A 14,158-nucleotide genomic window follows, 5' to 3' on the forward strand; every position below is an offset into this window, starting at 1 on the left:
CCTTCATTATATATTTTTCGGCGCCAGGTGAAAATGTTCCACTCAGTGCTATTTTTCTAGAAAAAGAGGTGCTGAAACTCACCATGAACACCTCCCTCCTTCTCTTCCTAGTCTGGAAACCTTTAACAACTACCTGAAGTGTAATAACTGAACTTAAGCGACTGAAGGTTGAAAGAAACTATGCATTTACTTCCTTGTTTGGAAGCCTATAACATCCATTCGATCAGGCTTCCTCAACCTCGGCCCTCTAGATGTTTTGAGACTACAGTTCCCATCATCCCTGACCACTGGTCCTGCTAGCTAGGGATCATGGGAGTTGTAGGCCAAAAACATCTGAGCGCCGAGGTTGAGGAAGCCTGCATTAAGATTTAATACAATTGTTAATAAGTTCACTGTTTCCTGAAATAACATTACCACCTGATACAGCCTTTGTTTTATCCACTTTGTTCTATAAAATAAATATTTCTTATTGGTTCAGCTTTGGCCTGAATCTCCAATTATCTAAGATTTCCCTCACACAAAATCCAAAAGATAACCGGTGGTGGTTAAAATATACTTAATAGGAGTCATGCAGAGTAATGGGTTCCTCACACAGCCCTTCTAATCAGGGGAGCCTAGTTAGGATACAAACAACCATGTTTTGCTTTATTTTTGCTTGAGGGTCTTTGAATCCTGAGAGGGTTTTCCTGTGAGAGGCAGACTAATAATAATAATAATAATAATAATAATAATAATAATAATAATAATAAATTTATTATTTATACCCCGCCCATCTGGCTGTTTCCCCCCAGCCACTCTGGGCGGCTCCCAATAGAATATTAAAACCGCAATAAAACATCAAACACTAAAAACTTCCCTAAACAGGGCTGCCTTTAGATGTCTTCTAAAAGTCAGATAGTTGTTTATTTCCTTGACATCTGATGGGAGGGTGTTCCACAGGGCAGCCACCACCACCAAGAAGGCCCTCTGCCTGGTTCCCTGTAACCTCACTTCTCACAGTGAGGGAACTGCCAGAAGGCCCTCAATGCTGGACCTCAGTGTCCAGGCAGAACGATGAGGGTGGAGACGCTCCTTCAGGTATATTGGGCTGAGGCCGTTTAGGGCTTTAAAGGTCAGTGCCAACACTTTGAATTGTGCTCAGAAATGTACTGGGAGCCAATGAAGGTCTTTCAGTACCAGTGTTATATGGTCCCTTATAGATGTGTGTCCCTCACTGCTGGGTGTGCATGTTGTGGAAAGGGCCGGTCGTTATTTAGTGAGCCTGAGATGCTCTTGAGGACCAATGTGATTTGAAACACTGAGCGGGTGAGGGAAGGAGCTCCTCCAGGCTCCTGTATTCTGAATTGCCGACCTACGGTGTTGTCTTGCAAAATGCATGCTTTCCCCACTCTCTGCCAAACTCAGCACGCCGGTCGTGATGTGGCTGTTGCCATGCACGAGAGCACAGCCCTGGAATAAATCCTTCCTTTCCAAAATAGAAGAGCGGTCTTGTCACACAACTAATACAGCTTGTCTCCTGGTAAAGGGGTGTGTGGGGAGAGACGGGGTGGTGGAGGAAATCCGCTGACAGCCCTGCTTTTACAGATCTCCTTGACAGGCAATCTTGGGCTTATGAAAAGGTAATGCAGCATTAGCAAGCCTGAAGCAGAAAGGTGTAAGATAAATGGCACAGCCCAGTGGTGTAACTCGCGTAGAGTACAGTAGGCATCTGAGAAGCGGGATGGCAGCATAAAGACTCATGCGAGGCTTGCATGTTGTATATAAAGTGCAGAGGGAGGTTGTTTTGATTAGATTTCTTTTTTTAAAAGTGCCGCAAATATTTGGAAAGGCATTACATTCCAGGAGATATCTGGATCTTTCTCTGTGTTAAAAGGTAAAGGTAAAAGTACCCCTGACCGTTAAGTCCAGTCGCGGACAATTCTGGGGTTGTGGCACTCATCTTGCTTTATGTGGCCAGCATGACTAAGCCGCTTCTGGCGAACCAGAGCAGCACACGGAAACGCCGTTTACCTTCCCGCCAGAGCGGTACCTATTTATCTCCTTGCACTTTGACGTGCTTTTGAACTGCTAGGTTGGCAGGAGCTGGGACCGAACAACGGGAGCTCACCCTGTCATGGGGATTCGAACTGCCAACCTTCTGATTGGCAAGCCCTAGGCTCTATGGTTTAACTCACAGCACCACCTGCATCCCATTTCTAGTTCTATTAAATTAAGATGATGTAGTAATTCCTACCTCACGCGGCTTTTAACCACTGCAGATATGAGCTACACCAAGGTCAAGGACCGTCAGGCAGCTGCTAGTGCCCCAGAAGTGCCCACTGCTTCTGCCACCTGTCCTGCGTCCCCTGTGCCAAAAGGCCAAGTTTACAAGCCATCCTTTGAAATCCCCCATTACATCTTTTGTTATGCTTTGTTGGGTACTTCCAGGGCATTGTGGGAAATTTAAAATGGCAGCTCACAGCTTCCCACTGCTGCCCCTGTGGAAGCCCTCAGTATGGGGTCCACCAGCCAGCGGTGGAGCAAGCCGACTGGGCGCCTGAGGCGGCGTGCATGCCCTGTGCCTAGGGGCGGGGCCAGACACTCACGGGGGCAGGGCCAGCTGGGGTGAGATGCTCTGTGGGGCCTCTGAGCAGTCTGCCTGCCTCCTCCCACTCAGCCGCCCTACAGCTCTACAGCTGAGGGGGAGGTGGCGGGCAGACCGTTTGGGCAATGTGGAGCCTGTGGGCACCCAAGCCGCTGTGTCACTCCCAGGAGAGATGCGTGGCTCGGGCGTGCTGCAGGCCCTGCGGTGAGTGCTGCCCGCCATTTTGTCACCCCCCTCTGTGTGGACACCCGGGGTGTGCCGCCCCTACCACACAACCCTTCCTCCACCCCTGAATAGGACACAGCCCCAACTGTTTTCACTGTTTTCAGTGCCACTGCCAAATCCTAGTTCACATCCAGACTTTAACTCTCTCTCTCTCTCCCCCCCCCCCGGAAGGATCCAATCGCATACCTAGAAATGTAGGTTTATTTAAAGTGGTTTAAAGTTGCAACAAACCCACTTTTTTTTTAACCACTTACATTTTTGCAATGAGGAAAGTGGTTTTTGCAGTTAGGAAAGCTTGACAAAAAAAGAGTGGACTTTGCCTCGCCTCAGGCGAAGTTTTGCAGAAGGCAATCAGGATGAATGCTCAATAAACAGGCCCTCTAAGGTGCAGAGGAAGAAGAAATGACAGTGTCCCTGAACAGACCCAAAGAACATTTCTCTCACGACTGAGCAACTGCAATGAGTCCCCACTTGGGGAGGAACAATGAGCAGATCAGAGGGTCATGTTTCGAGATGGTCTTCTCTTCTTTGAGAAATCAAACACTAGCTGTACTTAATTCCTTAAAAACATAATCTGCATGTTGTTCAGTCTCCCAAGCAAGATTTGACAAAATGGAGGAAGCCTGTTGTGCTCTAAACTATTCTTCACTTGCAGGGCACTGTGACTATTTTCGGGTGAGATTCAATCACACACTTGGAAAGTCAGGTTGTACAATTATAGCTGATTGGGAGGCCTTGCACACACACACACACACACACAAACACTGCTAATCCCCCAAAAATCAGATAGGGAAAGAAATTGGCGAGTTAGATCATGTTTGCTTTGATACAAACAAATCAGAACGGAGGCTTGGAAATAGCCAACACCATCTCATCCCCCTGCAAGCAAATCAGGATGGGTTGTCCAGAAATACTCAAAGTATCCCGTCTGCCAACCCTTGCATCTCCTTTCTCTCCTCTGACTCCCATAATGATGCGCTGCTTACTATAATGAAACTTCCAGCAGAGCAGGCAGGCAGGGAGATGTGTTGCAAAACACCTGTCAGTCTGCTATCATAGCCATATCTCTGAGGTTGGGCTTAGCAAATTCTCTCTTCTCCCCTCCTTCCCTTTCTTTCTTTCCAGAGATGCTGAAAAGGGGCATCTGTCCTGCAGTATTCTTGGCTGGCCTACATTCCAAGCTGACTCAGGGTTCTCTAGTCTCCAGTGGAAAGGTAACTGGGCTATAGGCTACAGTTCCTCTTCCTGGAAATTCCCCTTTAACACCCCCTGTTAGCTCAATAAAAGCAGTGTTTAAATAACCAAAGTGCCTTCATTGAACTATACTTGCCATTTCCCTCCCGCTTCTTAGTGAGATAAAATAGGGATAATTACAAAGAGGGATGAGCAGGTTTAATGAAAGCCAGTTTCTTTTTGGTATATTCCTGAAGCAGCAATCATCATCTGTTTGGCTTTTGAAGAGCAACAATTATAATCACTTAAAACCCCCAAGGGGAACAAAAATAGAATTTAGATTAGCATATAAAATATACAGCTGGATTGGGCAAGCTTGCAAAAAAAAAAAAAAATTAAAACAAAAAATTTGGGAAGATCATTCTCATTTGAATGCTATTCAGTATCACAAGCAAAATGAGTTCGAGAGGATTTCACATGCATCTTTCTCCCTTTAATAATAAAAAAGGAGACAACATTTTGAATGATTTTCCTAAATAACAGGACATGCAAAGCAGCTGAGCTTAGAAAAAATACCCCAAGGCAGCAAGGCTATATCAAAGTGACAGGATATAGCTCAGTGGCAAAGCACATAGTCTGTTGCAAAAGAGTCGCAGGTTCAATCTCAAGCGATTTCAGGTAAAGCAGGGACCCAGATGACCTAATCTGTACTACCATCATACAAAAACATTTTTTAAATTAAGAAACGAGACCCCAAATGCATGTTTGGGCTGACCTAAAGGTGAATCTTGGGTCTGAAAAAGGTAAAGGCTACTGACATAGACATGACTCAACAAGGTGATGGTCTGACTCCATACAAGGCAGCATCCTATGTCCTAAGTACAAACATCCCTGGGCGGATGTGCAGAATAAAAATTCTGGACATAATTCTGGACGTATAGCAACCCTGATTTACTCAGAAATAGAGGATACTATGACCAGTGGAGCTTACGCCAATGAAGTGTCTATCAGTGGGCAGCCTAAGTTTCTAACATCTTCTAAGGCGGTGGTTCCCAACTGGTGGTCCACGTATGCTGGGGGGCCGGTGGTCTGCACAGCGGTGGAACAAGCCAATTGGGCGCCTGGGGCGGTGCATGTGCCCTGTGCCCAGAGGTGTGGCCAGCTACCTGTGGGGCAGGGTGAGCTGGGGCAGGACGCTCCGTGGGGCCTCTGAAGAGTCTGCCTGCCTCCTCCCACTCAGCCGCCCTACAGCTGGGGGGAGGCCGCAGGTGGACCGTTTAGGCAGCACAGAGCCTGTGCGCGCCCAAGCCACCATGTCACTCCCAGGCCCCACGGTGAGTGACACCCACCATTTTGTTACCCCCCTCAGTGGTGACACCTGGGGTGACCCGCCCCCACTGCACCCCCCTTCCTCCACCCCTGGGTCTGCATAACCCATCCAGGGGGTTCTGTGGCACCATTCACATAAAATCAACATTTCAAAAGTAGGGGGCCCATGGCTTGGCTTTTGAAAAACGGGGGGGGGGGGTGTCTGCAGTACTTGGCAAACTGAGGCCCATGCATGTAACTAAGAAGGCAATCATTAAGATGGTCTAGAGCAGGCATAGGCAACCTTTGGCCCTCCAGATGTTTTGGACTACAATTCCCATCATCCCTGACCACTGGTCCTGTTAGCTAGGGATCATGGGAGTTGTAGGCCAAAACATCTGGAGGGCCGAAGGTTGTCTAAGACCAGGGTGGTGAGCATTCTTTTTTCCCCAGCTGCATTCGCTCGTGGGCAAACTTCTGATGGATACATGACAGGGGTACTTAGGGACAGAAGCGGGCAGGGTAACTGATGTGACTCAGTGAGCAAACGTATAGGTTGAGATCCTGTTGTGTTTAGGGGATCCTCTGTCTCATTGCACTGTTCTGTTTCGAGCAAACAACTGCATGGGAAAGATGCCGTGATAATTCAATAACTGAATGGCATTAGTTTGCAGTGAAAACTATGCAAACACAGCACACACACACACACACACACACACACACATTTTGTCTTTTTATAAAGTAAACAGTAATCAAAAAAGTTGTGTTTCAGAAAGCACTTAGCTGCCACTTCGCTTAACATTAAGGTCTTATTAAAAAGGGCACAGCAAGTTCCTTCTCCCTCTCCCTCTCCCCCCACCCCACCCCACCCTACGCACATACACACTTCTTTTCCTGGGCTCCCTTGGCCATCTGTTTCATATTTCACATGCACAGAACAATACGATGCACTGTAGCATGCAAAACCCCATCAATGCTTGCTCAGTTTAATGTGAAATCTAATTGCCTGCTTGCTTAGAAACAAACCAACAAAAAGTGTGGGGAGGAATTAAGTGCAAGGACATCATATGCTGGTGGGCAGGGAAATTGAGAAAACTGGATATCCCTTTCCACAACATGTGTCCAAAACAGCATGGTTAGCATAGATGACCGGGCTTGTGCTTTCCTACATTAAAGACATCGCTGCATTCTTAGAATGCACCCGCCAGGACGTCAGAGCTGGGCATATTTTTAGAAGAAAATGCTTGACTTGCTAACAAATGGCAGTCAAAAATAGATTCGCCCCTTCCCCTAAAGAAGCACAACATTCTTAACCAGCCACTCCTTCCGAAGTACAAGGACCCCGTTTTGCTGATTTGCCTCTTTTTTAGGGTCGCTAAAAAAATTAAAATACATGACCATGGGGCAAGACAGCTCCTGTATCTGCAAGAGTTGGGCATAAGAAAGCATTTAAGCAGCTTATTGTTGTGGGGTAGGGAAAGCTGTGCTTGCTGGAATCACTTCTTCGCACAACACCCACCTCCCTTGCTACCAGAAAGTTCAATGGAATTTACCCCTGCAGTGTGTATAGGTCTGCAGTCTAAGTTAATTTTGTTTCTGGTTCCAGAATCGGAGGCATTTAGGGGGGTGAGGGAAAAAATCCTGTTGTGAACGCACATGTGATGGAGTTGTCTGCATTTGCCAGCCTGAGCTCCTTTTAGGAGAGAGGGTAGGGATGTATCAGAGGAGGGTGGGATATCAATTTAATAATGAACAAAGTGGGATGCCAAGTTGTCAGCCATCTCACTTCTTTTCAGGTAGACATGTTTAAGCATCTCACATATTTCTTTTCCTTTCATGCTGGCCATTGGATGTGTCAACTCATAGGCTCGACACCATGGGTAGGCAAACTAAGGCCCGGGGGCCGGATCTGGCCCAATCGCCTTCTAAATCCGGCCTGTGGACAGTCCTGGAATCAGTGTTTTTTTACACAAGTAGAATCTGTCCTTTTATTTAAAATGCATCTCTGAATTATTTGTGGGACCTGCCTGGTGTTTTTGCACAAGTAGAATGTGTCCTTTTATTTAAAATGCATCTCTGGGTTATTTGTGGGACCTGCCTGGTGTTTTTACACAAGTAGAATGTGTCCTTTTATTTAAAATGCATCTCTGGGTTATTTGTGGGACCTGCCTGGTGTTTTTACTTGAGTAGAGTATGTGCTTTTATTGAAAACGCATCTCTGGGTTATTTGTGGGGCATAGGAATTCATTCATTCCCACCTCCCAAATATAGTCCGGCCCCCCACAAGTTCTGAGGGACAGTGGACCGGCCCCTGCTGAAAAAGTTTGCTGACCCCTGCTCTACACACTGAGCGGCTGGGGAGAGAAGCGTTGCACTTGGATTTTGCTTGTGGGCTTCTCACAAATATATTTGCTTTTTCATAGGCTGCCAAGCTAACATCAGTTCTCAAATATTATAACGAGCAGTTCTAACATCGACACAGCTGTCCCTTCCAGGATATGTGCATGGATCATTGGAAGGTGTAAGTATCTTTTGTCACGTTTCCTGTTGTAGGGGGTTGGACTCATGGTCCTAGGGGTCCCTTCCAACTCTATAATTCTATGATTCTGTGATGTGGTTGGCTACTATGAGACCAAGATGCTGGACTAGATGAGCTGGTGGCCTGGGCCAGCAAGTCTCTTACGTTCTTAAGGTCATTTACAATTTGCCAGAAGAGAGGAAACACAGCAACCATAAAAGAGGTCAAAGGATATAGCACATATTTGCTTGATATTTGCAAGTTCCAATTTATATGTATTGATGCCAATTTGGAAATTGTTGCTATAATTTAAACAGAAATGCAATGCAGCTCGCCATAGTGAACTGCTGACTCGTGTTTCTGCTTGGTTTCCGAGTATGTTTCCGAGCACAATTCAAAGCGCCAGTGCTGACCTTTAAAGCCCTAAACGGCCTCGGCCCAGTAGACCTGAAGGAGCATCTCCACCCCCATCGTTCTGCCTGGATACTGAGATCCAGTGCCGAGGGCCTTCTGGTGGTTCCCTCACTGCGAGAAGCGAGGTTGCAGAGAACCAGGCAGAGGGCCTTCTCAGTGGTGGTCCCCGCCCTGTGGAACACCCTCCCTTCAGATGTCAAGGAGATAAATAACTATACAACTTTTAGAAGATATCTGAATGCAGCTCTGTATCAGAAAGCATTTAATGTCTGATTTTATATAAGCAGCAAGCCACTCAGAGTGGCTGGGACAACCCAACCAGATGGACGGGATACAAATAATAACATTAGTAGTAGTAGTAGTAGTAGTAGTAGTATAATTATTACTATGCCATTCAAAGTAAGAAAATCCCTTGTCTTAAAAAGAGGGGAGTGCGTTATCTGCCCTTTGCTGATAAACTCTGCTGATAATTTGTAGTTATTATAAAGCATGAAAGATTATTTATTCTTGAATGTATCAGAGGAGGAATGCTATGCACACTTCAAGATGCTATTAGCCATGCAATAAGAAAAGACAGGCACAATATCGAAACCTTTGTCTTAACCCCCACCCCACTTACCAGGAACTCCAAGGGATGGAAAATAGGCATGAGTCACAGAAGCCCCGCCTCTGAACACTACTTTCCCCTTCCCCTTCCAATTTTGTGGTTTATTTTATTTTATTGACAAAGTAATAATAAAAAAATAAAAATAAAAATAAAAATGTGCAGCCTACCCCTGAGACCATTCCATTGTAACTATCCAACCTCTTGCGATGGTTTGACCCGTTTCCGTTTTAACAATACAAATTCTACAAATACCTGCCATATCTCCTGTGAACACTTCTTCCCCACTCAAAACCAGAGCCCCACACAACTTATTTAAAGTTGCTGCTGTTTTTTTAAAAAAGTCAGATGATCATATCACTGATCTCTCCTACATGGTAGAATGCCTCCTCTGAGTTCTGTACGCCTTTGCAAACAGGAAACCAAAGAGCTGTGTTTATACATTTCCTGTAAATGGAACAGGAACAAATTTCTCGAAAGAATCACAAATTTTGAGCATGGCATCCTGTAATGCAGGGCTGAGAACCTTGTTGCCCTCTACATGATGCTGGATGCCCAGCCAGCCCCAGCCAACATTGCCAACAGTTGTAGACTTAATCTTTGCATTCCATTGCCATTTACCCACAACATTTACATTCCCCAACACCACCACATTAACATTCACATATGTGTGTGTATGTGTGTGCAACACCCCCAACAACTGAAGATCACACTCCATACATCTGATGAAGTGGGCTCTAGTCCACAAAAGCTTAAATAACAATCAAATGTGTTAGTTGTTTTTATTTTTGGTATGTATTTTCCACTTTATTCATAACACTAATCTAGATCATCAAGACATGGCAACATTTCTACGTTTCCCTAAGTCAATGAAAAAACTGAAATAATGCAGTCTCCTTAAGCTTCACTTCTTCACTCGTGCTTTTTAGGTGGGAGGGGAGGGTTTTGAAAAAGAAATTTTAGAAAGATGCAACCATACCCTTTTTTTTTGTTTCTGATGCTCATTTTGGCTGCCCAAGCATCTGTTAGGAGCATAGGGCTGGTTTTTCTTTCTGGTTGGTGAGTTGCTCTCCTGGGTACTGAAACGCCTTTTTGTGCGACTGCCGCACAGGTGTAATTGCAACACTTGCACAATTCTGCAAACCTCCCATTTTTGGACATGATAAATCACACAAATCTCACACTCCTTTTACAAAAATCATAAAAAAGGATTTCACAGTTTGCTTGTCACTTCCTCCTCAAGAAATAATTCCCCCCCCCCCCTACAATGAGTGCACCATTTTGTTCTGTTTTGGCACATGCAGAATAAGGGTAAATTTGGGTTCCTTTCCCACACTGTTGTATAAGAAATTTCTACAGCTAGGGATCATCTCAGGGATAGCTTCCCACACCATGATTGCCATGTAACACCAAGGGACGCCCTTCCCCATCTGACCTCCCCTTAACAGTATATTGAAGCTTTTGTATTTTGAGATAGCAAGACGCATTCCCCAAATCTTGCAAAACTTGCACGAACAGGAGAATAGCTTCCTACTTACTAACCAACTACCATCAACATCTCAACTAACATCCCAATACTGGCTCAAGAGAGCTTGGTCCCAGAGGAAGGGCCTCCTTGAGGTTTCGTTAGTAGTTACTGACAAAAACCTCATCCGCAGTTCATATTGCCATCACTTGTAAACACTATTTGTTGTTCCAAAACCAAACAACGCCCTCTTTCTTTGTCAAGTCAGTACAGTGGTACCTCTGGTTACGAATGCTTCTGCTTACAAATGCTTTGGGTTATGAGCTCCGCTATCCGGAAGTAGCTGCTCCTGGTTGCGAACTTTGCCCCAGGATGCAAACAGAAATCATGCATTTCCGGACACGCAGTGGGAGACCCCATTAGCGAAAGCGTGCCTCAGGATAAGAACAGTTTCAGCTTAAGAACGGACCTCCGGAATGAATTAAGTTCATAACCAGAGGTACCACTGTAGATGCTAACAAGAAGTGGAGACATATACAATGCAGTCTGATGTGCTCCTCACATGTGCTTCCTGCCTTGCAATAATCACAAGGAGTATATTGCCTTAGGAGTATATGTGTATACTAAACACGTACAATGGTACTTTGGTTTGCATACATCTTGGTTTGCATACTTTTTGGATTACAAACACATCAAACCCGGAAGTGCGTGTCCCGGTTTGCAACCTTGTTTTGGATTACAACCCTTTTTTTGGGGGGGGGGGGGATTACAAACAATTTTTTTTTGGGAGGCCTCATTGGTGAAAGCGCTTTGGGTTACAAGCTGTTTTGGTTTACAAATGGAGTTCCAGAACGGATTATGGTTGTAAACCAAGGTACCATTGTATACTAGATTTTCTGCTCCAGAAAAACTACTCCAGGGACAATAATAATAATAATTTTATTGTTTCTAACTCTGGACATTCTTGCAACAGAATATTAAAAACATGATAAAACATCAAGCAATGCAGAGTGTTCAGTTTGGGGGCAAAGTTCATCTTGGACCAATTAAGAGGTTTTCTGATGGATAAGGAGGTGTGATCAATGTCAAGGCCAGACGGCAGACCTTTCATGCAAACCTCATCCCTTTCCAGCACTTTCTGGGCCTACTTTGGACACACCCGCCCCTTTTTAAAGGAAAACAATGATAACCAATTTTTGGCGGCAACTCTGGCTTACATAGGGTGGTATTCCGAGCAGACCTCTTGAAATTTATAAGCCTAACATTACTTAGGACCTACTCTTGAGTAAAACTGAAGACCACTCATATGTGCCTTCTGTAAAATGGAACCAAAGGTATTTAGAATTTTTCAGCATAACACTATTTGATATCTTTTTTCCAGCGAGGAGCACAGTGGTCTGTTTTCGAGTTGATTTCATTTAGAATATAGGGCGATACAACTTCCCAAACAGAGCCAGTCCAGCCATGAGGCAAAGTGAGGAGACTGCCTCAGCCAGCAGGATCTACAGGGGCAGCAGATCTGGCCTTCAATGAATGCATCAATTACAGCTGCTGAAAAAATAATAGCAGCAACAGGATGCAATCTGAAACCAGAGTCCAGCTTCCAGCTTCTTGCAACCTGCCTCCATTGCGGTCAGCGGGAGGTGGGTAATTGCAGTCAAATTTCTCAGAGAATCAGTACTTGAAATGGTGAATTTTGGCCTTAAAGTATCAATTACCTAGATGCATAAAGATGCAGCAAAAGGAACAAGGCACTGAACTAACTTCTTCTTAAGATGGTGTTTCTCAGCTGCTTTGAATATGTCCCTCTTTCTAAACTGGTAGTAATAATAATAATAATAATAATAATAATAATAATAATAATAATAATAATAATTTATTTGTACCTCGTCCATCTGGCTGGGTTTCCCCAGCCACTCTGGGCGGCTTCCACAAAGACCAAAAGTACACTAAAATGTCACACATTAAAAACTTCCCTGAACAGGGCTGCCTTAAGATGTCTTCTGAATGTCAGGTAGTTGTTTATCGCTTCTATATTTCGGGTGGCCAATGTTTCAAAACCAAGCCCGTCACCTATGCTTTTTCTCATCATCTTGATACACACACACACACTGAGAGATGGTAAACATGGTCCTAATGTTGACCCCCGTTTTGTAATAAAAGTGTAGCTGGAGAAGCTGCCAATCATCCAGAAAGATAGCTAGCCTAGCCTTCTCTTGAGTTTTTTTACAGCAGCTGGATCTGCTTTTTTGAAGCATGGGCATCAGTCTTATCTTTCCTAAAATATGCACTTTCAGCTGCTATTAAAGGCGCGGGAGCTAATAAAAACAGTGAGCCGGGAGAAACGAGATGATTGGCTGCACATCAAACATAACAGCCAGCATCAGCCAATCTGGTGCTCGCCAGATGTGGCTGGACTCCAACTCCCATCAGCCCCCGCCAGCGTGGCCAAAGGTCAGCAACATCTGGAGGGCACCAGATTGGCTACCCCTGATGCAGACAAACTGCTCCTCTTGAAAGACCCCGCCCCCGATACAACTATTAAGGCAGAGCAGCTCTGGGATCCTTTCCGACGCCTCCCCTCCCCATTTAATAAGACCACAATTTATCCACCGGACTGCAAGGCGAGGATGCAAGTTTAGATGTTGCTTCCCTGTCTCATGCTTGGGGACTTTTCCTTCCCTCCGCCTTTCAGCGGTCCTGGAAGCCTACTAGGCAGCAGGTCTACTCGGGAGTAAGGCCCATTGAGTCGAATGGGATGCGTCGGGTTGCAGCTCGAGTGAGAAGCTGCGTGGTATTTAGGTAATGCCTTTGGTGTGCGTGTCAATTTCTCTCTAGCGCTGAGCTAATGCCAGTTGATGGATGGGAGGGTTAAACACACACACAGACCAGACGTGCAAGCGAGAAGAAGACGGGTCTAGTTTTTGAATGGGAGACGGAGTTCCATTGTTCTTGGGCGGTGCTAGTTATGACTGGACTCTGTTCTCTCTGGGGCAGAATTCAGAACACAATCCTCAGGTTGTGGGTCTGATTCTGGACTGAACAGAGACATACACAGAGATATGCAATACATATATCGTATATGCAGATATATATATATATTTGCACATATATTTTGCAAATATTTATGCAAAATCCTTTGGCAGGCAGGCAGACTGATTCTACAGCCTTTGCCTTGCTTCGCAAGAAACAGCTGAAGTTTTCCCCAGTATCGCTTTCTGTGCACTTTAAAAGAGCTTGGGTGGTTATTCTGAAGCAGTCCCACCCCCCAAAGCCTCTCTTACTCCCCCCCCACGCTCTCCCAAGAAAACACGATCCGTGGTTCTCTAATGCAAAAGGAGAGAGAGAGAGAGAGAGAGAGAGAGAGAGAGAGAGAGAGAGAGACTGTAATAATAAAAGGGCACTTACCATTGCAAGCTCATAATGCTTTGTCACAACCTTTACATAAAAGAAGTCTTAAGAATTTTCTAAGCGCCCGATGCTGGGTGTACCATAAGGGTAAGTAGGGAGGAGAGACCAGCACTTGAAAGTCAATTCTATAATCATCTCCAAAACAAAAGGAGAGATGGGTGACCAATCAGAAAGGAAGAAGCAGACCACCCCTCTTCTTTCTCCTCCCCCCCACCCCCCAAAAAAAGACCAGCCAGAAAGCATTGGGGAGACAGATCCAAGCGATTATCATCGGGAGAGCGCCTGGTTTTGAAGAATGATAATGAGAGAGAGAGAGAGAGAGAGAGAGAGAGAGAGAGAGAGAGAGAGAGAGAGAGAGAGAGAGAGAGAGAGGCGAGCACAGTCACTTGTATCCAAAGGCAGAAGAGCGGGGTGGGAATAGTCTTCAGCAACTGAAAGCCCATTTCGGTTCACTAT

General features: G+C 45.3%; 1 protein-coding gene across 1 annotated transcript in view; it reads right to left on the bottom strand.

The window, feature by feature from the left end:
• ELAVL2 (ELAV like RNA binding protein 2) overlaps nt 1-13,816 on the bottom strand; it is a 161,128-nt gene extending 147,312 nt beyond the window's left edge. The window contains exon 1 of the mRNA XM_081176743.1: nt 13,700-13,816. Coding sequence (XP_081032869.1) covers nt 13,700-13,713 — 14 coding nt within the window. The 5' untranslated portion in view covers nt 13,714-13,816. The remainder of the gene's footprint in view (nt 1-13,699) is intronic.
• Between the last annotated feature and the right edge of the window lie 342 nt (nt 13,817-14,158).

The sequence above is a fragment of the Podarcis bocagei genome (assembly GCF_964188305.1).
Source record: "Podarcis bocagei genome assembly, chromosome: 17".
NCBI classification, from domain to species: Eukaryota; Metazoa; Chordata; class Lepidosauria; order Squamata; family Lacertidae; genus Podarcis; species Podarcis bocagei.